This window comes from Stylophora pistillata, chromosome 1, assembly GCF_964205215.1.
Source record: "Stylophora pistillata chromosome 1, jaStyPist1.2, whole genome shotgun sequence".
Classification (NCBI taxonomy): Eukaryota; Metazoa; Cnidaria; class Anthozoa; order Scleractinia; family Pocilloporidae; genus Stylophora; species Stylophora pistillata.
The window spans coordinates 36,054,113-36,081,688 of NC_142519.1; the positions used below are offsets into that span (position 1 = coordinate 36,054,113).

General features: G+C 38.5%; 4 protein-coding genes across 6 annotated transcripts in view; 3 read left to right on the top strand and 1 right to left on the bottom strand.

The window, feature by feature from the left end:
- Window positions 1–4,469, bottom strand: part of LOC111336007 (uncharacterized) — an 8,019-nt gene extending 3,550 nt beyond the window's left edge. The window contains exons 1-6 of the mRNA XM_088747013.1: window positions 4,243–4,469; window positions 2,598–2,702; window positions 1,989–2,127; window positions 1,596–1,600; window positions 1,064–1,355; window positions 91–141 (exon numbers count right to left, since the gene is read on the bottom strand). Of these exons, the coding sequence (XP_088603139.1) occupies window positions 91–141; window positions 1,064–1,355; window positions 1,596–1,600; window positions 1,989–2,127; window positions 2,598–2,702; window positions 4,243–4,297 (647 nt within the window). The 5' untranslated portion in view covers window positions 4,298–4,469. The remainder of the gene's footprint in view (window positions 1–90; window positions 142–1,063; window positions 1,356–1,595; window positions 1,601–1,988; window positions 2,128–2,597; window positions 2,703–4,242) is intronic.
- A 54-nt stretch (window positions 4,470–4,523) lies between these two features.
- Window positions 4,524–5,903, top strand: LOC111336016 (NADH dehydrogenase [ubiquinone] 1 alpha subcomplex assembly factor 2). The gene has a single exon (XM_022942033.2). It carries the CDS (start codon window positions 4,688–4,690, stop codon window positions 5,219–5,221), a length of 534 nt encoding a protein of 177 aa, XP_022797768.2. The 5' UTR covers window positions 4,524–4,687; the 3' UTR covers window positions 5,222–5,903.
- A 1,636-nt stretch (window positions 5,904–7,539) lies between these two features.
- LOC111336031 (uncharacterized) lies at window positions 7,540–13,431 on the top strand. Its single transcript, XM_022942048.2, has 3 exons — window positions 7,540–7,789; window positions 11,107–11,306; window positions 12,690–13,431. The coding sequence occupies exons 1-3, from the start codon at window positions 7,586–7,588 to the stop codon at window positions 13,354–13,356; spliced, it is 1,071 nt and encodes a 356-aa protein (XP_022797783.2). The 5' UTR covers window positions 7,540–7,585; the 3' UTR covers window positions 13,357–13,431.
- A 139-nt stretch (window positions 13,432–13,570) lies between these two features.
- Window positions 13,571–27,305, top strand: LOC111336030 (uncharacterized). 3 transcript variants are annotated; one of them, XM_022942047.2, is made up of 16 exons: window positions 13,571–15,928; window positions 17,863–17,886; window positions 18,721–18,777; window positions 19,340–19,411; window positions 20,176–20,236; window positions 20,706–20,908; window positions 21,471–21,618; window positions 22,135–22,233; window positions 22,816–22,901; window positions 23,647–23,715; window positions 24,069–24,135; window positions 24,327–24,529; window positions 24,813–24,869; window positions 25,051–25,114; window positions 25,822–26,072; window positions 26,121–27,305. In XM_022942047.2, exons 1-15 carry the CDS (start codon window positions 15,794–15,796, stop codon window positions 26,049–26,051), a joined length of 1,575 nt encoding a protein of 524 aa, XP_022797782.2. In that variant the 5' UTR covers window positions 13,571–15,793; the 3' UTR covers window positions 26,052–26,072; window positions 26,121–27,305. The 3 variants fall into 3 exon arrangements, with proteins under 3 accessions (XP_022797782.2, XP_088609990.1, XP_022797781.2); XM_088753864.1 differs by having other exon boundaries at window positions 15,247–15,928; window positions 22,816–22,886; window positions 25,822–27,305; XM_022942046.2 differs by having other exon boundaries at window positions 15,256–15,928; window positions 25,822–27,305.
- The last annotated feature ends 271 nt before the right edge of the window (window positions 27,306–27,576 follow it).

The following is a 27,576-nucleotide window of genomic DNA, read 5'->3' on the forward strand; positions in this document are numbered from 1 at the left end:
GAGGTATTAATACCAAAACAGTTATTCACTTCCAGTTCTGTGAATAATTGATACACATAACAAGACAAAAAAATAATTATCAGTACTTACTTGCAGTATTTCCCAAAGCCACATGTAATACATCGTTTACTCCCATTTGAGCTACAATAAAAGGAAATAAGGAAAACGCTATAGACACTGAAGAAGCCACATAATATTTAGCTTTCAAAAAGGGATATTGCTATCTACTGGGAGGAGATTTATTTAGTAGATACAATAGATAGATACCCTTTGAACAACTGTAGCCAGTAGTTTATATCACCTAGACCATATGTACAGGGGCTGTAAGTCATGACTTGTGTGGTGTATGTGCCTGGGGAGAACCAGTTAGCTCAATAATAGTTAAAGTGCTAGACTGTTGTGTGGGAGTTCGAGGGTTCGAGCCCCGGCCAGACCAACACTCATGGTCTTAAAATAACTGAGGAGAACGTGCTACCTTTCTTTAATCAAGAAATGGATAGACATTCTAGCCTTCTCGGATAAGGACAAATAAACCGTACTTCCCGTCTCCTACATCTATTAATTAGATAATTTGATTAGGCAGGGGATGTTAAATAACCCACATCACGAGATTACTGTGATGTGGTCTGGCCTGTTTACTGGCAATTGGGGGGAGGGGGCATCTGTTGAAAAAAAGTTGCCTTTGTTGATTGTAACTGCCACTGGCAGTCTGATAAAGTCCCCTGCACAGAGATGTAAAGCACCTTGAACAGAGGATAAGAGTGCTAAAAGTTATTATTATTATTTTCATTATTATTATTATAATTAATATGTTATTTAAAAAAAGGATCTATTTGATATGCTTTTCTTCAAGTTGTCAGCCATTAGCCGACTTGGTCCATTCAGTTCTTCAGTATCCTGACAAACAAAAAGTCTACAATTTCTCTCTTGTCAAAGATATTCAATAGGCAGTACTGTGATGAAAAGAATAAAAGCACAATAAATCCTTAAGGATGTGTTTTCACCTATTGTTATTAAGGCATCATCTGAACCCATTGACACTCAGGTGCAATAAATGACTCACCCAGAGAAGAATCCTTCCTGACATAACTTGCATGTTGCTTCTCCAGTTGTGTCCTGAAAGTGGCCTTTCACACACTTGAGGCAAGATTTTTGTCCTTTCTTGCTCTGAAAATATCCCAAAGGGCAAGGAATACAAGTTTCTTTTCCAGATTTGTCTTGATATTTGCCTTCCTCACATTTAATGCAAACCGTTTGTCCTGTTAAGTTTTGGTATTGGCCTGCAGGACACGGGACACATGATGAAAGATGTTGGCACTGACCACTTATGTTACAACTGGAACAGTCTGGGTTACCTGAAAGTTTTAAGTTCATCATGTGATTGTTTAATGAAAATACAAAGTGGATGATTATTTAAATAAGTAGCACTTTCAGGTGATACAAGGGGTACATGTACAATAAGAGAAATAGATGATTTGAAGTATCTTAGACAGTAAGTCATTTATATTATCTTGTAATTATATCTACACACCATAGAATGAGTGTGTTTACCAAGAAATAAAAGAGACAAGTGGTACAGTACCACTCATGTTTACAATAACTACACAGACGCATTTCATATGCTCAGATGCAGGGTAGTCAGGCATGCAAATAGAATGCTTATGCACATACAAATGAAAAACATGTTTAACATTTTTGTCTAAAGTATTGTGAATTGAGTGCGAGACAAATCAATTCTATCGTGTTCTCACGCTGAAACTATACATGTACAGTCTACCCCTGTATTATTTTCTCATGCATTAAAGCTTTCTGATATAACCTGTTGATTTTTGATAGCAAATGGCTGCTTTTACCTAATTTACAATTAATTATACTTCTTGATTTACTTCTAATTCTCTTAATCAAGATATCTAAGAGGGTAATTGCTTGAACTAACACTTTTCAATGGAGGAATTTCTTGCTCATAAAAAAAAAATGCACATCTCTGCTACATGTACTTCATTTCTTCACAATTTTCCAGGGGAGCATGCCCTGAAACCCAGCAGGTAAGGGGGGCCCATGGCATCTCACTCTTTGCCGGCAAATCAACTTGAGAGCTCTGGGTGCTAAGGCATATTAAACCATGCCCTATAAAACATACATGTACAAATGCCACTTAAAAAGTATTTCCAGACTTTGAACTGGCTATCCATACTCACACTTGTTGATGGCCAATTCAAAACTCTTCAACGCTTTTTAACAAAAACAAAATGTGCAGAAATTGCAAAGAAGGCAAATACCGGTAAAGTTATTAACATAATTCTTAGCAAAATACTCAATACATGCACAAACTCAAAATAGCACAGTATACTTAATTTTCTACAGGAATAAGATTTTAATACATGCTAGGAAAGTTGGGTCTAATACCACTGAATACACATGTACAACAACTCATTCTTTCTGACTGACTATTCACTTTCATGACATGATAAAAAAAGACTCTAGGTCATTACTAGTAATTGACAAACCCATAGAAACAATTAATCATCAAGCTTCCTTGGAAGTTAATCTTCAATTAATTCAAAAGCCTGAAGAAAGAGCACATGTATAATACTCACTAATATTTCCAAATTTCCCTGCTGGACAAGCTTGACAAGATCCTTTGCTACCATTGCCAACAGCAGCATGAATTCCCAGAAATCCAAAACTCCACAAAAGATCAGCTTTATAAAAAAAAAAAAAATATCAAGACTTTATTTTGCTCTGCAGTCATTTATTCCAAACTATTTGAGAGATGATTTGATTACCTGCAGTAATGGTTGTACTGGTGCTGAAGCTGTAACAGTTAGGTTCAGCACTTGAAAAGTTTGCTGTTTGGGGTGGGGCCAATGCATTTTTGCTGTGTTAATATAATTGTTTGCTGAATCTTGAGGTAAACATTTCTAGTGTTATCCTTTTTAGCGCACAAAAATCCTCCTTTACATATGGATACAATTCTATACCTCCCTCTGTCCCTTGATCCCCCCCCCCCTAAAAAAGTGCAACTCAAGTTTGGGTGTGTAAAGTGCATCTGCACGGTTAGCATATATCTGAGCAGTACTGTACAAATATCCACCATGAAACATTATTTTCCTGTGCCTACTCAGTCAAATGCAGATACCTTGAAAATGAATTGGTTTAAACACCTGTTTGACTTATTATTGCTCGCTAGTGGGGATGTGGTTCACTGACAATGCTGTCTTTTAGGAATAAAACAAAAGCTTAAATATGGATTGATTGTAAGTCTGGAAAAGTTTCTCAAATCTTATGATCAACCTCTTCTGTCCACATCAAAAGTCGATGGCAAAACTGTAAGCAAAGCCCAAAGAATTATTGAGACACGCTTTTAAGTTGGTTAGAGATATGTAGATGCAATGATTTTATACATCTTTCCCACCTTTCACATCACTTAACATTAAATATGCACCAAAGATGGGAAGAGAACAAAGTTGGGAAGTGGAGAAAATTTGATTATGTCGTGGAGACTTTCAGTCCTGAGCTGCAAGCTTTGTGAACTTCTGTTGTATTTGAAGGAGAATCAGTTAGGAGGCTTAGAATGGGCCATCTGTCAAAAACTTACCCAAATATTTGAGACAACAAAAAACCAAAGGTAACTGAACTCTATGTATCTAACAATCAATGGGGCTTACTTAGAAGATGGAAGGTAAGGATTCAATTAGTTATAAAGCTGACATATCAGGTGCTGCAAATTACCATTAACGTTGAAGATCAATTACTACATCGAATAACTGATGTCACATGGCCTCAAACCCATAGGCTTGTCTGCCTGTGGGGAAACTAGCAGTGAAGTTGGGAACACCAAAACTCTGTACTTAATGTTATTTTAAAAATTACGCGCTAAAAGTCGGACAGCTTTATGTAACTTTATGTAAAGTAACTTTGTCACTTCAAGTACTTTCAAATGTATTTTAAGTTCTTAATTTAAGATAGTAACCAAACAAGATTCGTGATGACGTTATAAACAGTTGACTTTTGTTAGTCGTCATGAGTTAAACATTGAGATCTTAGCAGGATGTTACTTGAACTAGTTACAGCGAGTTTTTATCTCACTAAGACGTGCGTGGAAACAATTTCTACGCAAGATAAGAAAGCTATAGACTTAACACCTACCTGAAGCGCGTAGTGAGGCTTCAGCCCAAAAGAATCAAGTGATTCTCTCGCTAAAAATTATGTCACGTGAAAGAGATGAAAACTATTGCTAACCTGCGAAATAAGTCACCAGCACAGAGAAATTGATCACAGTACAAAACTTTGCCATTTCCGCATACTCTAGCGGTCATCTCAGGGTCATGATTAGATTAGAATGTGCTATTTTTTTCTTCGATTTCGTAATGAAGTTTAATATTCAACCGCCAACTCGTGATCTAGCATCCAAAACATGTAAACTGTACTCATGTTTACTCGAACGACGCATCTCCTGACAACAAACACAGTGCGCATATTATGTGACGAGAATCCGCTATGCTATCGTTACCAGGTTCTCTCTGATCACTATTCATTCAAAATGGCGGACAGACTTGTCCAATTTCTTAACGATACTTGGATGACATAACTCCATATAAAATCTGGAGGTTTTATAGCGCGAGAATTGAAAAAAAAAAATTAGGAATCTCCTTGCATTCCCTCGACAAAATTCACGTTTAATATAATGCAGTGGGTACGATCTTTACTAAATGTCTTCGGACGAACTAGGAGACTGGTAGGGACCGATCTACATGGAAATGAATATTATGAAACCATACGACAGGGGAAAAAGGCAAAGAGGGAGATGATCACGAAAATGAATCCTATGGAATACACTCCGGGTTTAATTCCCATTGAGTGGGAAGCATGGATCCGAGGGAAAAGGGAATATCCCCCGACACACGAAGAACTGATAGCCGAACAGAGGAGGGTTCAAACTCTCCAAGAAAGAGCCAAGCAAGTGGAAGAAAAGGATAAAGAACGGAAAGCTTTGGAGCAGGAAACATCACAGGCAGCAGCTCAGATTGGCCACGCCTCTGCTCCTTTGTACGAGAGTCTGGATAACAGATCAGAGCCTACGAGCACTGGTACGACATTTCAACCTGGGGAGTGGATTCCTGAGTCTAGTCCTAAGGAATCTTCTGGTGGAAAGGAAAACCGAGAAACGTATGAGCCGGAGTCTTGGGTACCTCCTGGTAATAAACATCCTGTGAAGTGAGCAGTGACACAGAAACAGCAAATTGCTCTATTATACATGTCGGTCAATCGGTAGCTTCCCCCAGTGGTGGTCTCTGGGGATCCTAGGACATTTTTCTAAAGTGAAACCAAGCCTCGTAAATCCACTGGATTTATGGAGTATAGGAATTTCTATTAGGGCTAACATTTGGGACTCTGTTTGCCTACCTGGGACTTTTTGTCACCAAGTGCTTTTCAATGTAACTTGTGTTATCGAAATGAGACTTTATCAAACCTTGTAAAGCATGAAACTCTCCAATTATTTCCAGTTTAAGAATTTTATTGAAATTTCTTGTTAGAAAATCCAGTGTTAAAAGACCACCTATGTACTTATTGACTGAGTGCAAGGTCAGATGGCAAAACATTTGGCTTGAGGTCATGATATATGGACCAAGAGCAGTGAGGTTTGTGTATCATGAGCCAGAGCCAAATATTTTCCTGTCCACTCCAACCCAACTAATTCAGTAACCATTTAATCATTTGACCACTGGTTAAGTTTTGAAAAATTTGTAAAGTTTGTTTTAACTTACATGTCAATAGGTCTCAATGGAGGGGCACATGTAGGAAAACCACAAAAGACTATGAAAACTTGTCCTTTCTATTTTCAACTTAGAGCAAGAAACTCACAATTTGACGAAAAAAGTGACTACATTTCTTGTTTTGTATACAGTCTTCACTCATTTTTGCAATAAGAGGGAAATTGTTTTTTTTGCAACAAAGTGGTACAAGTGCACTGGGGTGAGACAGCTTTTTCCATATGGGGCTCTTGTCAACCCATCCCACCCCACCCTGCACAGCTCAGCTTTTGCTATGATTTTCTATGAAATTGTGTGAGTGGGGACAAATGGGCCCTACGATCAAACTGTATTACTAACTTTGGGAAGTGGACCAAATGAGGTTGGCAGTGATTTCTTCAAGACGATGCCTTGGTGATATTTGTCTCGTGAAAACAAAATAATATTACCTAACCATTTCTTTCATTGTGCTTTTCAGATCAATGTACACATTTTGTTGTTGTTAGTAAGGTATGAAAACAGCCTTTTTGAATAGACATGGGCTGGTTACCCCTCCCCCCCCCTTCCCATGTAATAAGAGGCTTACCAGTTGGCTATCCACAGAGTACAGTTAAGGGGTTGAACTTGATTAGTATCTTTAATCTTTAATAATAATTACGAGTATGATGCAACCAAAGACAAATCTAGCCAGCAGTGGGGAAAAGGGTGTGGATCCTTGACCATCAAATGACAATCCTTCTGCCTGGTTCATTCCAGCTTTGTCCTGTTGCCTTTAGAGAGACACCTGTAGTCAACAAACAAAAATCCTTTTGAGTCCTTTTGAATGTCCCAGAAGTAATGCATCAGTCTTTTGCTTTGTCCTAAGAATCCACTAAGGGATATACTGTGGTTGGTGTTCTCCATGGACTGTTCAGTCTTCAACCATGCCAAGAAGAAAGAGAAAATATCCTAAACACCATACAGACCAAACCTTGAAAGCCATTCCCTGGTTGGATCATAATTTAAAAGTCTTGGTCTTATCAAGGTTTTGATTTAAACACGTGATCTATGGTACTCGCTCTTGAGCCCAGGAAGCAATTTTCACCGAGGGGGCACTGGTTCAGTAAAGAGAAAAATTTATATGTTTTAGTAATCATTGAGTGCAAATGCTTCATTTGAGCATTAAGACCGGTTACCTTAATGGCATACCAGCAAACAGTGAATTAATATCACTACTCAGTCTTTCTTTCCCCTTGGCATTAGATCATCTATTAAATGTTAGCTTCTCAAGCTGAAAGTAAACATCAAATATCGTAGCCATGAAAAGTAGTTCTTGTTCACCAAACAACGGTTAAAAACAGTTTGGACTGTTTACTACCATGATAAATGCTTGGTGATAATCGATTTATTGATGATATTTATTTATTTTTATTTATTTGTTTAACAATTTGCTAAAGGCAGATAAATTTACAATAGAACAAGGTTATCCCTAGACTGCTTTGCAGCCATTTCCGGTGTCGTCGCGCCAGGCGAATAACTCCCTTCCGGGGGGAGTTATTCGACTGGCGTGATGACACCTGAAATGGCTGCAAAGCAGTCTAGCTGTCCCCTACGAGGTAAATTACCTTACCTTATCCCCGAAAAGCAGACAAAATTGAAACCCAATCCACTTACAACCCCCCATGCTAAAAGAAAAAGCGACTAAGGGTCGAGAATCACGGACGAGTGAAATTGAAGTGAGTACCTTGTTCACGAGTAGTTTCTCCATTCGAGTCCATGGAGGACAAGTCCAATCCGGTATTTCCAAAAGTTGACGTTCGCAACACTTAGCAACGAAAGTCCTGTTCTTAAAAATGGCGGTCCACCGCGGGTGTAATACTACTGAAATCAAATCTAAACCAAGTGATACAGTCATAAGGAGGAGACGTAGACAGTCTTTTAAAATCCAAAAGAACATAGATGATGACGTGCTTATGGCCTCAGCGATCGGTGATGTAACCTGGCTTCAACAAAGCCTCTATGATACACGGAAGGCATATTCTGTTTCCATCGAACACGTAAGTGGCATTCTCGAATTCTTTAATCGCCAAAAATAGCTTCTAAACGGGAGTTTGACAGCTCATTTCTGTTTGTACGCCGGAAGATTAAATTGAGAACTGTTATGAGTGAAAGAAGCGCCGTTCAAATGCTGTAGAACGTCGACAGAAAGTTGCGAAATTGAAGTTATCGAAGCAACCGTAATTAGACGCGCCGTTTCATGTACCGCGACCAAGCGTTTTTCATTTATTGTTTGTGAGCATTTTAAAAAAGGGACCGATTTCGGTTCCACAACCACATCCTTTTTCTTTCGCAAATTACTGTGAGACAGCAAGTGGCAGTCATTTTGATTGTTTCACCTTCACGACCTCAAAATAATCGGTTTAACAAATATTTCCTCCATTGCATGAGTAAATTCATAAGACAAATCGGATTTACTTTAAATGTAGCTTTTATTATTAGTTTAAGTACGAAGTACCACTCAATTGATTGGGAAAGCTGAAAAAAAAAACCGAATGAATTTTTCATGGCGGGTCAGAACAACCTACGCTGATTTAGTTTTAAGTTTTCCATCCAGGGAGATTTAGTAAAAATCCATCTGTATACACATTCATGCCCCAAGAGACGGGTGTTACGAAAACGAAGACCCTCGAAAACGAAGACCTAAGACCCTGTAAACAGAAAATCGTAAAAATTACCAGTTCAACACAAAAACGATTAGCAATACAACGCTTAGTAATATACTACATTACACTTCACGCTTTTCTTTATTATACTGCCAGCACTACTGGCCCGTCTTGTCTGTTTCGCTTTGCGAGCCAGTTTGGTGTTGATATTCTCGAGGGTTTCCTCGGGTAAACTTACCACACATATTATTCTGGAACAGCAGGCAGAATTCGAACGCTAGCCACCTTTGATTTATAGTTAGCATTGCGTGACAGAATAACAAAGAACGCGTTCTGTACAGGAAATGAATTTTGGGTTCTGTCAATAAATAATCAATGTCTACTGTATTTCGTAGCTTAGATAGATTCTGACGGTCGTTAAGCCTAATCTCTTCTGGAAAATTCTCGTTAAAAAGTAAGCAATTATTTTGGCTCATGCAGGGTCTTCGTTTTCGAATTACGGTCTTTTCGTCCAGAAGTCTTTTCATCCAAGTCTTTTCGTCCAAAAGTCTTTTCGTCTAAGTCTTTTCTTCCACAAGTATTTTCACCTAAGTCTGTTCATTTACTTGTTAACTCTTTTCTCGGAGCAAATAAATAACTTTTAGAAGGCGAGATAAGGCTATATAAAGAACTTGTTGCGAGCCGCCTCCATTTGGGTATGTCGGACTCGTAGTGATGTTACACTTTGTTGCCTTTTACGCTCAATAGACGCTTAACAACGTGCCAAATATTCCCATTTCTTTCGTGTGAAATAATTAAATGGCAAGCAAGTCTTTATTTTTGCCACTATTTAATAAAATATATTGCGTTACAACTTCATTCATTCTCTGTGTATTAAATTCACGATGTTGAATTCTTAGACGAAGATTGGTTAACCAAAAGGGCAACGGCTCACACTGATAAGTTCTTTATATATGCTTATCTATAATATAATATAATAGTTATTTATTTGCTTAGCGGAAAGATCGACTTAACAATTAGACGTATGTACAGACTTAAGATGAAAATACTTTTGGGCGAAAAGACTTTCAGACGAATACCCTGCTGGTAGAGGCGTTTATTTGTTAACTTCCCCTACGGTCTGCGTAAAAATAAAGTCCTCTGCGCTCGGCCTGTTAAATCTTCTTCGAGCATGCACGGCCTGTTGCTTAGAAACAAATTAGTTCCCGCTAGTACTTGGCTGATTGTAGGCTCACACTTGGTCTTGCTATATAGCTAAATAGGATGCGTGCGCATAAAAACGTGTTTAAAACAGGTTCTGACCGGTTTTGCAAATCAGATTATCCACAAACTTGGATAATTCCCAGGCGCATGCTCGAAGAAGATTTAACAGGCCGAGCGCAGAGGACTTTATTTTTACATGGACCGTAGGGGAAGTTAACAAATAAACGTCTCTGCCGGCAGGGTATCAGACGAAAAGACTCTTGGACGAAAAGACTGGACACCTCGTTTTCATAGTACAAAAATGAAGACCCCTTTATTAAAAGCCTGAATAAAGCCTGCTTAACCTTAGTGAGGCCCTAAGATATTCCGATTGCTCCTTCGATGGGGATGTCTGTTCCAAACTTGGACTCATTGCATAGAATTAAAACAAATCCAAGAGCTGAAAGCAGTGGTGGCTGAAGAAAGAACAAGAAAAACCACATGCGAACTGTCTTAACATATCAAAAGCTGAAATAACAATTACTAGTGCTCAGGGTACGTCTACAATTGTACTTTCAAAGGATACTTGGGCCTTTAATAAAAGGTCTTCGTTTTTGTAGTACAAAAACAAAGACCAGGTCTTAGGTCTTAAGTCTTCGTTTTCATAACACCCCCCTAAGAGACCTTGATAAAAACTCTAACATTAACTGATATTCATTTATTTCTGTGTGTAGACAAAGCAAATTCATCGCAAGATAGATCCACAAATGAAGTGAAGCTTAAGTCATATATTTGATCACTTTTATAATAAAGATACATGGATTTGAAGCTCATTCAGCAATGAGTCTCAAACAATCACAGTTCTTATTGTGCCGAGTTAATTCCATATAAGCATTTGTGTGCCAAGCCTCACTGTAGTATTGTGCATGCCCTGATAAACATGAAGGCAGCTCTGTCACATAATGGCCTGGCAACAAAAAATGTTGATGGGAGAACACTGTTGTAGAGAAAAAACGTTTTCTAGCTTAGAAGTGTAGTTAAGAAACAGATTTCCTGGAAGTAAATTTTGCTGCTAGGAAACAAGAAAACTTTTTTTGTGTGTCAGATCAAAACATTTAATTTTCCTACCTGGAGACAAATTTTGCTTGCAAACCAGTTGTTTCCCAGTAATTTTACAAACCTAGGCAGAAAAACAAAATTTTTTTTTGCATTCCTTTAGTTGAGCTATTCTGATAACAAACAAGCTTACAATGTTTCCTCATCAATGTTTCCTGTCTTTTATTCTTCTTAAGGGTAGGGTTAGTCATGCTCATGACAAGAGAAAAAATGCATCCCTCTTTAATGCTACCCAATTTAGCCACTGGTGTTGAACCATCCACAATACTGATGGCTATATACATGTATTAATGTATGAATTTTAGTGTAGACTATGTTAGTTTCAGGAACCCCTAATGCTACCAGCAGATCGAATGGGAGACACCTTAAATTCTATCAAAGTGAGATTATATTTAACATTACCTTTCTTTTAGGGTCTTGCTCCAATTCACCTTGCTGCACAGAATGGACAGCTTGAATGCCTTAAAGTTATGATAGAAAGATATAAAGTAGATGTGAATTTTCAAAGTGCGTCTGGATGGACACCACTTCATTTAGCAATTAACAAGTCAACAAAGAAAAGAGGCTTGAGATGTGTACAATATCTTTTGCGGAAAGGTGCAGATCCTTCAAGGTAAGTGTAGGATGATTGTTTTATAAAGGTAATTGAACTGAGTTGAATGCAATTTGGTAGTAAGTCATATGAGTGATTAAGTTCTTATTACTTAAACAAAGTTTAGCCGTTGTTTAACAAAACTGCATTCCAAACTGTCTTCAATTTAGTTGAATCCTTTATCTGAAGATTCATTTTTTGTGAACATTGGTGAGCGGGCTAAAAGCTTACAGTGTAAAGACATTTATTCAATTACTGAAATCAACTGAATCAATCAGAATACCTGAGGTCCATGTACTGATTGCTTAAAATTGCAGTTGGGGTCATACCTCGCATCCAATTTGAATTGCCATTGTTCTGGACTTGCTAGCCTCTCACACATGTGATAATCCTTTTATGTTTTCCACATGAAGATGAGGCTAGTAAGTCAAAAACAATGGTAATTCAGATTGGACGCCATATTTTGAGTCAGTGAATAAGAGGAACTTATTTGAATGCTGCTAGAAATCTTATCTCAGGATTCATTTTCAGCTGCTATTTTGGAGAAGTTTTTTTTTTTTTGCTTCAACTTACTTTGATCATAGACACCAGTACTCAGTTGATTTCCTAAATTAACTGTGCTACTATGCGCCGGCTAAATTATGAAAAAAATAGCTGTTTTACTCGAAGTGGAGTACAAAATTTCTCTATTGGTGTACGGGATCAATAACCCTTCGGGATGTTGTAAAATATTTGGACAGTTGTTAAATCACTTGTCTTCGGCTCTTGATTTACGAACTCTTCTATTGTTCTCCCAACTTCCCGTGTGGTTTTTTCTTTTCACGAAGGCAAACACGACTTTATTATGCAATGAACTGGCTGTTGCAAGTGCAGTGATAGTCTTTGCTTGAGATCGATCAGAGAACAGACATGTGGCTAACGTTGGACAACTTTTTCCAATATTTTCACCAATGGTCATGCACGTAGTTTTGGAATAGTTTGCGAGACTTCTCAGATTTATCAAGTGAATGCTTCGCTACAAAATTGATTTTTTTTTATAGTTCTTGCCTAGTTAAATGCAGAAACTGTTGACGAACGAGAAACCGCGTTCCTTATGTCTTCGAATAATACCCAAACGGGGTCAATTACGCATCAAACAGGTCAGACCTATAAAGGCAAACTTTTAATTTCCTTTTTCAGTTTTACTTTACTTTCCCGTTCATTCTACAAAACAAACCAGATTCCATTTGGTACTTTTTTGCTCTTTCCAAATTTTAAAGGCATCTAGTATCTGGTACCTTTAAGAAGACAGTCAGCTAAATCGAATATATTTGTTAAAATGAGATTTACTTTACCTGTAGCTGTCCGCTTAACTACCAGTTAGGGGGAATGTGGTGAATGATAATTGGTTTTTTCCTATTTAAGGCCGACCAAGGCAGGAATCACTCCAGTGCATCAGGCAGCCAGTGAAGGACATGTAAAATGCCTGCAGGAGTTGATCAAATCTGGTGCAACGATCAACGCTGTCGACGGAAACGGTCACACTCCTATGTCTTTAGCGCGTGTGTGGGGCCATAGGGAATGCGCACGCATTTTAGCCAATCAACAGTGGTATTTGGACAAACAACAGTATTTGAAAGAAAAACTCGAAAAGGAACAAAAAGCCAAACAGATGGAGGAAGAAATGCAAAGACTGAGCCTTATTCGCCTTGCAGAGGGTAAACACGAGAGTCAGTTAGCTTATCAGCGATGGCTCACTGAGAAAGGGATTCCAGACATTGGGACCAGGTATGGACCTCTCTCCTCTGAGGACAGGAAGACTGTAGAAGAAATGCGAGCTTCACAGTCATTACGTCCAACTCCTGCACCCATGCTAACCGAGTCGTCAATCGTTGTTCGATCAAAGACGGAATATGACTATTTCGATGGCGCGCCATTGTTTGCTTCGAGTAGACCAACAGATCACCATGATCACGACTTTGATAGAAAACTTGACTTAATTCCACTCGAGAGAATCTCTGCCTCCAAGAGGAGGAAAGGGCAAAGAACGGAGGGTCTGCGGCCTAATAGGTCTCGGACGGTTGTAAGATAAGAAAAAAAAGATGTTTATATTTTCGCTAATTTTCAATGACCTGAGGGTAAAAAAATATTCGCAATGTCAAATGAGCTTCATAAACTGATATTTAGTACACTTTTGCAAAGTCAACAACCGAAATCCTAGGGATGACATTTAACTTTTTTTGTGGATGAGGTACTTATATCGAGAATAGATTTCAAAATTTTCTTGGGGAGGATGGCCCCAGGCCTCCCTACAAACTCTCGCCCCGGCCAGTTAAAGATACAAGTAGGCCCTGCCGTCCCTGAAAAGTTAGTAACCCCCTCTCCTAGCTTCCTTCTCGTTTCCTCTGACGTTCATTGAGAAACCATATCCTGTCTGTTTTGATATTGTAATGAGACGTTGCTTGAACATCATTCTGTGGAGTAGAGGGGTTGGAAGAATAAAAGCACTTCATTTACTCACAACACCAAATATGAATTAATTAATCAAAAAGTGCTAAAGCGGAGAAAATTTGGTCGAATTGTTAACGATCATTGCTGCCGTTTCGGCTTAAGTTTTTGAGAGGCACAAACATTAATGCGTACACGTGGCATCGCCAGAGCAAATTATGATATAAATGGAGTGAAGGTGTAAATGGACGAAAAAACACGAAAGAAAGAGAAATGAGGTGACTCGTAGACTACCCTGAAACAGAACGTATTTTTCGCAAATAAGAACGTTTTATGAAATACAACACAAAGTCATCTGTTCTTACCATTTTGATATTGCAAATCCAAATTGTTTAAATTCGATTTTATTTTTTATATTTTTAGAGGTGAGTTTGAAATTACAACTAACTGACCCTGGTCTTAAATAATTACGTCTGTCGGCCAATTGTCTCAGCTCCCAGAATCCCCCACTGTGCCGTCGAGGTGATGAAAGGTGCCAACCCTCTAACTAGGTTTTAACCTACATGCTAAACATTCCCTCAGGGACTATTTTTAAATAGTCCCCGAGGGAATGTTCAGCATGTCCGGTTGACAGTCCAAAGGAGCATGGGAGATCCCCAGTCCTAACGTTGGTTGGAAAAGTAACAAAGTACCTGCCTGTACAATCAACAAACAGTTCTGGCGGAATTTCACAGTACACAGGTTTCATTTATAATTTGGTTCCTTCTGTAGAGAGACGCCATCGGACATATCTTTAGACGTTTTAGTGTGTAGCATCGCCGAGTTGTGCCCTACTGTTGACAAGCCCGTTGATCCAGCGATACTGCACACCAAAACTGGCTAATAAGTTATTTATTATCCAACTAATTTATTTCAAGAGCGTTCCTTAACCCTTTGGAACAACTCACGCAAGTGCGGCCAAGGTTCTTTTACAGAATAACCAATTGTCCAAAAAGCAGTACAATATCGCGGGTTATTTGGAATCGATTCGCGCCTTACATGTACTCTTCTTATGATAGTTAGGCTATGTAACTCGGTATCGACCTTAGGCCAGGCTCGGTCCTGGGCTATTGATAGTTAAAGTATTTCACAACTTCGTTATTATAAAGGTCCATATTTCCCTTTTCTCACGATTTCAGCTCCACCAACTTATTTAGGCATTACAAGTTCATGTCAAGAAACAAGGGAATTTCAAACAACCTGTAGCAAATACTAGACTTTCTTATCCTGCTTTCACTTTGCAAATGGAAAGAAATGAATTTACATTAGCCACGAACTGGTTTATCTACTAGTTTTACTGAAAATTTTTTCAATTTTTCGAACTAATGCAGCATTATACCCGAATTGGTTTCCACTTCCTCACGACTGAACCTGATTTCCCAATTAGCCCCCAATCACAATATGGCGCCAGCAACATCAGCTAGGTCATGGGGGACTAGACATTACTCTTCGTCAGGGAAGGAGGAGCTGGAGGAAATTTGGGGGGCAACAAATGGTTTCAGGGGAAACCGAGGGGGAGGGGAGGATCAGTCGTCGCCAACAACCTATAGAGTATGAAGGGAGGATTAAAGAAAATTCACTGCTAGTGATCCTGATTTACTGCATCAACCTATTTTAGCTTCTCCAATCTGATTATCCACTGAACTTGTTTCGTCTACTCCCGACAATGGAGGAAAAACTTCAGTCATGAAGCCAAACTCTGTGATCAGACGCTGATGAGAGCTATGAAATAGACGTACGACCACAAAGAACTGGTGTTACTAAGAATACTATCAGATTAATAGCTACTTAATCACTTATTTATGCAAATCCATCGTGAATGAACCCCTGGTGGTATGAAAAGAATGAACAGGAACTAGCATCTAAAAAAAATCTATCGACACGTGATCACTACACAAATGAGCTTCCGTCATCTAGCTGCGTGTTCATTTAGAGAAAAGCTAAATTTAGATAGAAACGCTGTTTGAAAGTTCTGATTTACAAGTTTTACCGACAAGACTTTGAAAATACTGCCTGACTTTGAAACCTGCACTGTTCTAAGTATGTCAAAGTTATTTCTTGCTTTCATTTACACAACAATGTGGTCGGAAGTCTTGCATGCAAGTAAGTCAGCGGAAGACTTAAAGTTTTACGACCTCGTGAAGGAAGGACAATTTACGATGAAATGCGAGGAAATGGTAGGCAAAGAAGCAATTTAATCTTCATTATTATTTAAAAATGCAGAGGAAAGATGTTCGTGGGAACAGCTGGGAAACTCACGCAATTCTTAAAGAAAATCATGATCGTATTTCTAATTCCGGTTATCTACCACTTCAGGTTGTTTGTCTGGGGTTTTTTTTTTACTCGTGCGAAGCCAGCTTGAAAGCACTGGCGAACCCATTCAATTATGATTGAAAATGTATACAATGTGTCCTTCTTGGATTAAAATGCAATTCTTTCTTGGATTAAAATGAAATCTTGGTCATGAAATGTAGGGTTTGAGAACATTATACTAATTTACTGACTCACAGGTATTGCTTTCTTCATTGAGTGATATCAATTCTTAGGGAGTCCTAAAGGATTAAGAGCTACGTGGCGAATTTTAATTCAATTATGAATTTTCTGAATTGAATGTTGTTAATGCGGTCTTTTTTCGCATCATTTACTGAATATTTTCTGAAGATAGGGTAAATGCATTCACTCGAATAAGAGTCACAGACTGCAGTTTTTTGCCTTCAATTCCGTGCGATTTGCGTCAACAGAGAGCCTCCAGTGAGTAGAAGAATAAAATTTCCTGCTGTGAATTGGCGAGCCGAGTACATTTTTTGTAAAGAGTAATTTGTGTTGCAGTCACGTACTTTGCTACTGTAAAAAATTCTACACTGGTGTCGATATAGTTCAATAACGATGGAAAGCAATGGAAAGGCTCAATAAAACGGCGAAAAATGCGCGAAATTATCCAGCTGGAGGAAGGAGACAAATTAGAAATGTTTACAAGGAGGAATTAAAGGACCTACTTTTCCTTCCCAAGGAATGAAAAGATCGAGTGGGATTTTATGTTTTTTGAGATCACTAAACTGGTTTGGAGCTGAAAATATCCTACAGGGAAATCTCTTCTTTTATCTGATTGAAGTAGCACACATTTAAAGTATCCATGACCTTTTAAGAAAAACATGTAAAACTACGAAATAAGAATTTCGTTAATCTTTAGGAGATGATATCTTTTACTTAAACAAGAGAGAAATTTATTTTGCCCAAAATGTAGTCGCTCGGAGAGTTTTGTTTTCCATTCGTAACACTGCTTATGTCCTCAATCTTAACAGTAGATAAATTAGTGTAGAGTAACAAGTACCTAAGAGTCGTTTGGAGTGAAAATCTTCCCGTAGAATTAAAGAACTAATATTTTTTCACTGATTGTGTTTCAGTTAATTCAAAAACTGTGCAATTCAACCGCGGTTAGATAGTCTTAGTTTTCCGCCGATCTGGGAGAACAGAACTTTCCTCCTGCATGGTCTGGGTGAAGAGATTTGCTTAACGATTTTCGAGTAGCTGAAGGTTTTTGATTTGTGTCTAAGTTTTTTTAAATCTCCTCCACTAACTCTGGTCAGTGGAATTGTCTTGTCATATGACGGCATCCTGCTTTGGCATTAACATAACTTTTTTCAGTATCTCAGTATATTATTTTTCAGTATATTAGGCCCAGTCAAAGTCTCTTTAGAACGTATGCCGGGAGGGTTTTCCTGTTGTGGCCACAAGGTCGAATGTCGTACTGGAAAAACAAAAATTAAAAAGGACGACACTAGAAAATAAAAATTAGAAAATATACAGATCTGGAAGTTTTTTACTTCCAATTTTTTTTGTGCAATAACATTGTTTTCCGGTTGGACTAAAACTCTAACCTGTGTAGCTGATTTAAAGTGGAACTGAAGTGAAAGAAACGGTTAGAACTGCCACTGGCGGAGAAGGGACCTGAAACACGCTGTGCTTGTGCCTATGTGCCTCTCAAGTTTTCCTTTTCATTTCTGGTTTGCTCTACATTCCCTTTACTCCTCTGACCCTTAGTAAACCAGCTACTGCATGTAAAATAACCACTAATAAATGAATTTTTCTTTTCACATGGCGTGCCGTGAAGTATGGTGAACCAGTTAGAGCTAATGTGAGTACCAACCTAAATTGTACAATTTATTACATATAGGTATGTATGTGTGTATGTATGTAGGTATGACGTTTCGAGCGCTGGCTCTTCGTCAGAACGTAGGGGCAATTCACTCGGCTGAAGGGCCAACTCTTTACGGAGGCTAATTTACATTATCAACTCAGTTGATAAAGCCTAAATTACCTTGCTACTCAAACCGACGCAGTAACCGCGGTTTCTTTAGAAATTTTCCCTATTTATTGTATGCAGGTATGTTACAATCAATACAGCAGTTGCTTAATGGACAAATAGATACTAACTTCTTTATTTGCATGGATCTAAATCTTGTTGCTATACTAAGTCAAGACAAAAAGATTTAACCTTTATCGAAAATCAGTCACTATCGAGAATTGTGTTACTGATCAATTCTTTTGGTTACTCATAGCAAGTCTTTGAAAATCAAAGTAAAGAAATGATCCTCGCACATGTGCTGCAATATTTAAGCAGTTGAAGAAATGAAACCTGGAAATGAATCAGCCTTCGACGCAAGGATTCTAACCCGGCTGAATAGTAGTTCCTTTACGGGAAAGATTAGCTGTAATGTTTGCATTGTTGCCAACGTTTGACTAGGTAGCTCAGTTCATAGTAGCGTCCAACTAGTATCTGGAAGACACGAGTTTGAGTCTCATTTTTTTTGGCTGAAATTACTTGTTCACTTGAGAGGTTTATTTTGTTTGTTTAGTTTTCATTACAAGTCAAATAAAATTTATGTCACCGAAAATTGGTATTATTTCGGTAATTTAAATTTAGACATGTTTTGCTGATTCCTTTCGTAAATTACCATTTATTTTGCAGGAGACAGAAAGCACTGTATTTTTCAACTCGTATAACTGCGACGAAGACTGTGAAGAGGTATGTCCTCAAATCATCTGTCCTTTTAATGGGAAGTGAGATATACCAATTTTAGCGAATTGTATCCGCCAATATATTAGGGGGAAAAGGCAATAACATGAAGGTTTATTATATTAAAAAAGGTTAAAATCACGTGGAATTTATCTTATAAAATTTAGCTACCAGTTTGATTTAGGCTTTCGTAATCAACGGTCTGAAAATGTCGGGAGGTCGCTAAGAAACTTTTGCAATAATTGCAAATGATGATTTCATTTATACTTTTTGATGGCCGAGATAAAAAGTATAGCTCTTTTTAGCTCCGTACATGATGTCTGTCACTGAGATTTTACAAACCTCTAATTTAACCCAAAATGAAATCATCATTCACCCCTTTATGGAATCATCATTCACCCCTATATGGAATCATAATTCATAAAATCATCATTCGCCCCAATATATATGGAATAATCATTCACCCCAATATGAAGCCATCATTCACCCCAATATGGAACCATCATTCACCCCAACATGGAACCATTATTCGCCCCAATATAGAATCAACCCTGTTTTGTTCACCCTACAGTGCCTGCTGCCTCTAAGATTTGAAAGTACTAAACCCAGGACATACAATGAATGTAAAGCTGAGTGTAAAAAGGTAAGAAAGAAGATTAAGGTTCTATCCTCAAATAGAAGTTTACAATTGATTGTTAAAAGTAATCCGGAGACATTTCATTGGTTTTTCGTTATTTCGCTTTGTGATTGGTTCATAAAACTCCCTCTGCTTTTTCACTCAGGCAGGCTCCCGCGCTTTGAGTAGTTTTCTAACCTTTCCTTTGAGTTCTCACTTACCCTCCGTCGTAATTTCTTCGATACTTTATTTTCAAAGAAGTATTTTCTGACGTAACGATTACTTCTATTAACATCTGACCCCTCTCCAATCCTAACAGTTTTTCAGCCCTTTTCTATCCGTATGAGCCATTATGGGAATTTAATGGAGGACATTGTTGGTTTTTGTGGAGGGAGGGAAACCAGAAGACTTAGAGAAAAATCCTTGAAGCGAGGCTGAGAAGCATGAACAAACTTAACCCACACGTGACGGCAGGTCTAGGAATTGAACTCGGTGGCTTTCGCCACTGCAACTTCTCTGCTCCCCTATGGCCTTTTCCGCCATACTTTTTCTGATGCCCTTTTTCCTTGTGCATAGCTATTGCATTCCTGATGGCTATAATATCAAAATTTTTTTACACGAAAGGAACTGAAAATCCCATGCATTGCTGTATATGATGAAACAGTTTTTGGTAACTTTTGATGTAAATTACAATTAGGATGATTCCCAGTTCTACGTAGCTTCATACATATAATCAGAATGAAATATAAACCAATAACGTCATGATATTTTGCGATGGAAATGTTTTTCAGAATGGCCATGGAGACGCATGCAAACAAGGATGCCACTTCCTTCACCACTTCGTGAATTCAGGTGGCGAAAAAATAAATCTTTATAAAAAGATTTTTATAACAGTTATTTTGGTGCTAGTGGTGCCTTACGACAAGCTGGTTAGATACATACTTGAGCGTATTCGGGCGCTGGTAATGCTCGTAAAAGCCAAACGCCTTTAGATCTCAGTTCCGAGAAAATTTCATATTCATTCGCGAAAGGGGCATTTGCTATGTGAAAAGTATCTGGGAAGCATGTGAGAAACTTAATCCATTCCGAAGAGTGTTTTCACCTGTTTTTCAACAAGATCTTGAAACTCAGACTCACGCATGCCTTTTAAAAATCCGACGGTGATTCTACGATTGAACCTGAACGACCCCAAAATTTAACCTCAGGCCTCCTTCGGAGCTACTGGGTTAATCGAAGAAACTGCAGTAAAAGAAGTCTGATAAAATCAGGCCTCAACGGGATCACGCAGGGACTGGGCTGACTGGGTATATTTTCAAATCAGGTGACGGACCGAGGGGAATCTGGTATGACACAAGGAACGTCATTGTCAAAGGACCTCACCTTTTCTGTCGCACTTATACGGAGTTGTTGGTCAACTTTGATTTTCGCCTCTTCACGGAAAATGCTACAGAAGTTGAGCCCGCCACCTTCGTTAGCTTTTACAGGCTTCGTGAAAAAGACTCATGGACTATGCTTTCATCTGTAGTAAGTGTATAAATCGTGCTATTCATGGTTGAATTTCATTGACGAACAACAGTTAGATATGGATATTCAATATATAAAAGCGACAGCCATGATCGTGTTTAAGAAAACCCTTACTTTCAAGCTGAAGCTAAGTGGAAAAAACGTCCTCACGAAAATTACGAATTTAATTAATTGTCAAACAAGCGTCAGTTTCCTGTTTTACGAGGCGAAGCAAACGTTTTTTCATTTGCCAATTCCATGCTCTTCAGTTTCGGCAATCCATCTCCATTCCTCCTTTTTCGAGTTTTGTTTCATTTTCCTTCGGTTTGCAATAATTGATGTGGTATTTTATGACTTTAATTTTGTCGCTTAGGTGGCTTAAGCCCCATTGAAAATAAAAATGAAGCAAAATTCACAACTTCTTTATCCTACTGAAAACGTTTTATAGGATCTTGTTGGAAATCTGTTATTTTCCCTAATTACAGTCAAACTGCATGAAACTTTGCTTACAACTGAGATTCAAGCAGTCTTTTTTTCCTCGGACTGTAGCCTGTAACATCAATTTTCTATTCTACCATTTCAGTCCTCAGAGATTCCAATCTATTTCCAAAACCTGTTTAAAGGCTTTGCTGTGCAGATTTCTGTCGCCATCGTGACAGCCAGGGGACTGCAGGTTCAAGTACAATCAAAAGAGTTCCGCCATGTTGGAGATTGGATGACGACGTTAAGCGGTGAGTTATTTTTTTAAAGGGGAAAGATTTGAAAGCAATGGATAATACTGTACTGTAGCGATAATCCCGAACACAGTTCAAAAGGGTTGCCCATGATTTTTTTTTTTTAAGATGTGCCTTTTCTCGGAAGAGACTCTAACAGAGGAAAAAAAGAAACAAAGCCATAACCATGACAACCGAAGCATGCAGAAAATCTCAGTCATTTAATTACAAAACGTTAAGTAATCAAGGATCCGTCGAATATTTGTGTTCCTGAAAAGTAGACCGAGATGTACCTTCTTGGAGGGGGAGGGGGTGCCTAAGACGTTTTGAGCCTTTTACTGAACAACAACACATACATGCAAGTGTTGAGATTTGACGCTGGTGCATCAACTTCAACTCCAACTTCTTATACTGTAGCAGGCATCGCTCTAAACTCGCCTTAAGCTTGCCCCAAAACCCGTCCCAGTCTCTGACTCAGAGTCTCGAATCTTGTGAAACCTGTTGTTGCTTATCGACTGTTTTATACATTAATAGATAAAGTTCATTTGGACCCTCCCAAGGGCCTCCAGGCCTATGTAAGAAAAGCTGGTGACAGATTTGAAGGACATCTTACCTGGCATTTGGCACCACGTAGTAAGTAACACTGAGTTGGCAGTATAAACCCATGAGCACACGGGGTTTTCATGTCTTTCAAAATCAGGGTAAATAGTAACGGTCACGAATTAAGAACTGTGAACGGGCTGGTATTTTTTCATTTAGCTATTTCCCAATACATAGACAGGTAAAAACGAACGATATAAGATCCCGACGTTTCGGCGACTTCATGACGCCACTATCAAGGGTACAAATGAAAACAAAATTATTAAATGCGAGTTCAAGAGTTACAACTAATTTGCAGAGGGGAGGTAGCTACATAAATACTTTAGCACGGATTCTATCGATTGTTAATTTTGTTTTCATTTGTACCCTTGATAATGGCGTCATGAAGTCGCCGAAACGTCGGGATTTTATATCGTTCGTTTTTACCTGTCTATGTAATACTAAACCTTTGTTAATACTATTTCCCAATCAACGAAGAATTATATTTTACGTTTGCTGTTCTTTCACGAGTAAAAGGTTTTTTGAATTATCACGCTACATAACTATCCTTGCGATGGAACAATAAGCATCGTAAATTAAAAGAGAGTTATCATAGGACATTTAAAATTTTTATAGGCAAAACCTGTGACTACAGGATCCAGTGGAGAGCCAATCACGCAGATCATTGGGAAAGTGAAGCATTTGAGGTCAGTCATAGCAAGGTAAATCCTACCACGTGTATACAAGAAAAATTTCAAACTCTAGTCTATTAACTATGGTCCTGGAGACGTTTAGTGCTTTGTCCGTTCGTTTGTTGTTCGCTGGTCCCTTAGTCCGTTGGGGCGTTCGCCCGTTAATCGTTGCTTCCTTTGGTTCGGTCGTCTGGTCGTCTGGCCGTCTGGTCGTCCGTCCGTTCGTTCATTTACATACTCGTTCGTCTTTGGTCCTTCATTCCTTTTCTTGTATTGATGGTTGATTGTATTATCCAAATACATTAATATATTCTCAGCTGTTTCATTCTTTTACTAGTTCGTTCTTTCGTTCTCTCTTCTATTCGCTCGTTCTCTTTTTCAGCACACTTAGTTTTTTCACTTCATCAGAGGCATACAGATACATGCATACACACTTCAGAATCTACTAACATTCGTATCGGAGCTCTTTCCTCCATCGGATCGACATGGTGTAACAACACTATATTTGCTATTAAAAGCTTTTCGTTACACTAGGTTAAAATTCAATTTTGCAGGATTTTCTAATGGTTCATGTCTTTGATTTTAAATGAAATTGTTTGTCAAACAAATCTTCCAAGTCCAACTTTAATTTGTGCGATAGTCATTTCCTTAACCTGCTTACAAAAGAAAACCTGTCAGCATGATAGCTTGATTTCCGAGATTCCTGGTTTTAAACTATGTAAAGTATTCCCCGTCGTCTTCAGTTTTCCCTTGTCATGACTTTCTATTCCATCAGCACTACACAGACACTCGGATCAACTACATCCTACAAGGTTTGCTGCCGATGAAAAATTACACCATAGAGGTGAGATATTTCGCTGTTTGATGCAATCCTGAATAAGGCAACGTTGCAAATATGAGATATGGAACAAAAAGAAAAAGATATAAACCACATGTTTACTTAAAACATGTCTCCGCATCCTATGCAAGACTTGATATTTCCAATACTTAATTATATTTCTTTAGAAGAATTTTTAGTCTTGAATTCGAAATTAGCTCCATCAGCGCACTAACACGACTAACTGATACAACTGACATACACATTAAAATTTGCTCCTGCAAATCTTCCTAAACCTGGCCATGGCTAAAGAAACCCTTGGACTATTTCAGTTCTCTCAGATTGACATTTTAGAAATATGTCTTCTTTATCCATTTTAGGTTATATCCGTAACCTCTGATGAAAAACAGAACAGAAGCACTGTATGTATTGTCACGCCTTCCCTGGGTAAATATCAGAATCGGAAACTCTTTATTCGCACTATTTCAAGAGGTTATCATCACAATTTCAAGACATTATCATCAAAATGATAATGTCTTTTTAAGTTAGGATTGATTGACGCAAATCTTCTCTTCGCCCAATGGTCTTTAAAATTGGCCGCTGATATCTCTGTTTCATCCTTTCATAATATTCCTCAGAGCTCGGACCACCAGAGAACCTGACACTGGTCAATGTCACCCATCTGTCACGCAATACGTCAACAGCTATAGTCACGTGGTGGCCGCCACATACAATACCGATTACAGATCACATACAGGAATACAGATTAGCATGGAAGAAGATTCCTGTTTTGGGCAGAGTTTTTGCTAAACTTCATTTTGATTCCGTGAGGTTACCAGCGGTAAGTTGAATATTTGAGGCCACCTCAATTCTTTTATATTACACAAAAAAAGGTTTCATCCACGGTAATGTGAATGTAAAGAGGCTCGGGCAGAACCTTTATCGTACATGGAAAATATCAGTGGAGAATTTATCTTAATGCTGCTTTTAAAATGTACCCTTCCAGACCAAATCCCGACTTCTGAAAGGCTGATTATGAATAGCAATGTCGAGGAACCACATCAAGTCGAGAGGAGTCCATCATAGAATTAAAATTAATGCTAATTTGAATTAAATCTTTGTAGGAAAAAACAAGTTTTCAGGTCTTTGGTCTTCATAACGGATTCACCTACATTTTCAAGGTAGTACCGCGTACCGCACGCTTAAATCATAGTTTATTGTTCTGTTAAAACTTCTTTTCAGATTACCCCATCCTTTTTCTTTCAGCACATTGGTTCGTTTCCTGCATTGAATTATTACGAAGCAAAGTTACCCAACTACTGTCCCTTTCCCGGCGTCACAGGATTTTTTTTGTTGTTGCAGATTGCTGCAGTGTCATCAGTAACGGGAATGGGAATGGAGGCTATAATTTTATTTAACACGACAGGTGAATATGTCTTATTATAGTCAAACAAATATTTTTGCTCGTGCGCAATTGGTCAAAATTAAAGGCACCACTAAAACAGGGGTAAACCTGAAGATATGCCTCAAGAGATAATCCCCAATTTTCAAACGTTACGTCCAATGCGGAAAACTCGGCGTTAACAATTCAAGCATTGTGTGGTTGTTACAGAAAAAGGAACGTGTTTTCTCGTTCGTAAAATCGTATCAGAGAACACTGAAAAGTGATAGTCCAATGCCGTAAACAAGAAACTGTTCGTAAACACTTTTCCTGGTGTGTTGAATAGTATTTGAAGGATAATAAACACAATAGCCTCCATTTGGCGCGAAAATGTGCTCGTATATTTGTCCTTGGACATATCTGCTCCTTGAAGCTCACAGTTTTCCTCGAGCCTCGCTCTCGGAAAAACTGTTTGCACCTCGGCACAGATAATGTCCGCGGATAAATACCCGTGCATGTTTTCGCGCCAAACTGAAGCTATTGTTTTCCCATGCTGCTTCTAAACGAGCATAACGACTCCTTCTTTTATTTCAAAATTTATTTCTCTATTAGATAAACAACCAAAACCTAATTAAGTTTGATTAAAATCTTAGAGGAGGTTTCATTTCAGAGGAAAGACCTTTAGGTAAATAGGCGTAAAAACATCAAACATGGAAAGTATTGATTGTTGTTTTTGGGTTCATAATCCACAGAACCAACGATAAAAGTTTCAAGATATAAAGATCAATATTCACCTGTTTCAAAGAGCAAAGCGTTGCCGTGGAGGTTCATAACAGGATACCTTGTGGCGATCGTTTGTGCAAGTCTTGTTGGCCTGACTTACGCTTTTGTGAGAAAGAAGTATGGGAGTTTATCGTTAGCTGTGGAACAAATTCGTGAGCGGTGCCATAGTGAAAGAGACGTAGAGGTCAATCTTATCTAATGAAACTAAAACACAATGAGTGCAATATATGTAAAGGCAACGTAAATTAGCTCTGCCTGTTTTACTTTCGCAACTCATTCAGTTGTGTTGCAAAAAAGTTTTCTTTTATCATGCATAGAGAACGAAGCTATTGAATGATTTGAATTTGTCCAGACTATTTTGTGTTGCACGTTTTTTACGTCAGAGTAAACTCGGGAACAAAGTACAACTTCAGTTCGATTCAGTACTGACCAACAAGATGAAAATATTTGCGCTTTAACTGCGATGACACGTGTTGCAGAAACTGTATCAATGAAATTAATAGGGAGCTTTAGCAACGACGACGGAGAAGGCAACGAGAACAGCAGAAAACAATAGGCTTAACAAGCAGAAACAATCGCCCTGCACGTGCGTTTAACATTTTGGTACATTTCTTTGCCGTTCTCGGCAAAACAACAACGTGAAATAACCAAAATTTAGGTTTTCTCGAGAACGTGAGCGCATGACGATTCATTTTTCTTCCTTTATCGTTACTTTAACGCCGTTCGCAGTGATATAGTCCCTGAATAGTTCGCCAGCACTTTCCAAGTGAAACACATCAGTATATGAAACATATGTGTGAACTGCGGTTATGAGACGTATATGAGAGCACGATCCTTCGCAGTAAAGCACTATTTGAGCAATAGTGAAAATCAGACCTGAAAAATATTTCAGGCCTGCACGGGATTCGAACCACTGACCTCTGCGATACTAGTGCAGCGCTCAAATAATGCTTTACTGCGAAGGATCGTGCTCTCATATACGTCTCATAACCGCAGTTCACACATATGTTTCATATGTTTGTTGTTGTTTGATTTATCATCTACGGGTTTATGTCGAATTAATTTGATGGCCTGCTCCCAGTTGGCTTGTTAGCTCAATTGGTAGAGCGCTGCACTAGTATCGCAGAGGTCAGTGGTTCGAATCCCGTGCAGGCCTGAAATATTTTTCAGGTCTGATTTTCACTATTGCTCAAATAGTGCTTTACTGCGAAGGATCGTGCTCTCATATACACATCAGTATAACCTCGAAAGGGTTACAAAAACGAAAAGTTAGATTTCGACACAACATTTTCTTTGCCGTGGCCGTCGTCGTTGCTAAAGCTCCCTAATATGAGTCACTTGTAGCAGCCAGTTTTAAAGCCCGGCATTTGCATTTGCCGTTAACACTTTTTTTCTGAGACCATTGTGTTTCTACGTCGGTTCCAATGTTCCTGAATAAAGATTAACAACTGCCGCAGTCTGCCCCTGAGAATTGCCAAAATGATTTCAGCCTTTAATTTCTTCCATCCATACTGAGAACTTATTTATTACCATTTCATCAAAAGGAATAATCGAGTCAAAATCAATCGCATGACGCACTCAGTTAAGTACAAGATAAAAAAGTGTTGCCCTGCGTAATCCTTACTTTTTGTGAGCCTCACTTCCGGAGTTCTGCCGCGCGACGTGGGAACTTAAATTTTTTTTTTTCGCAGAATTTTTTTGACTCGCAGGACGGACTTCGTCGG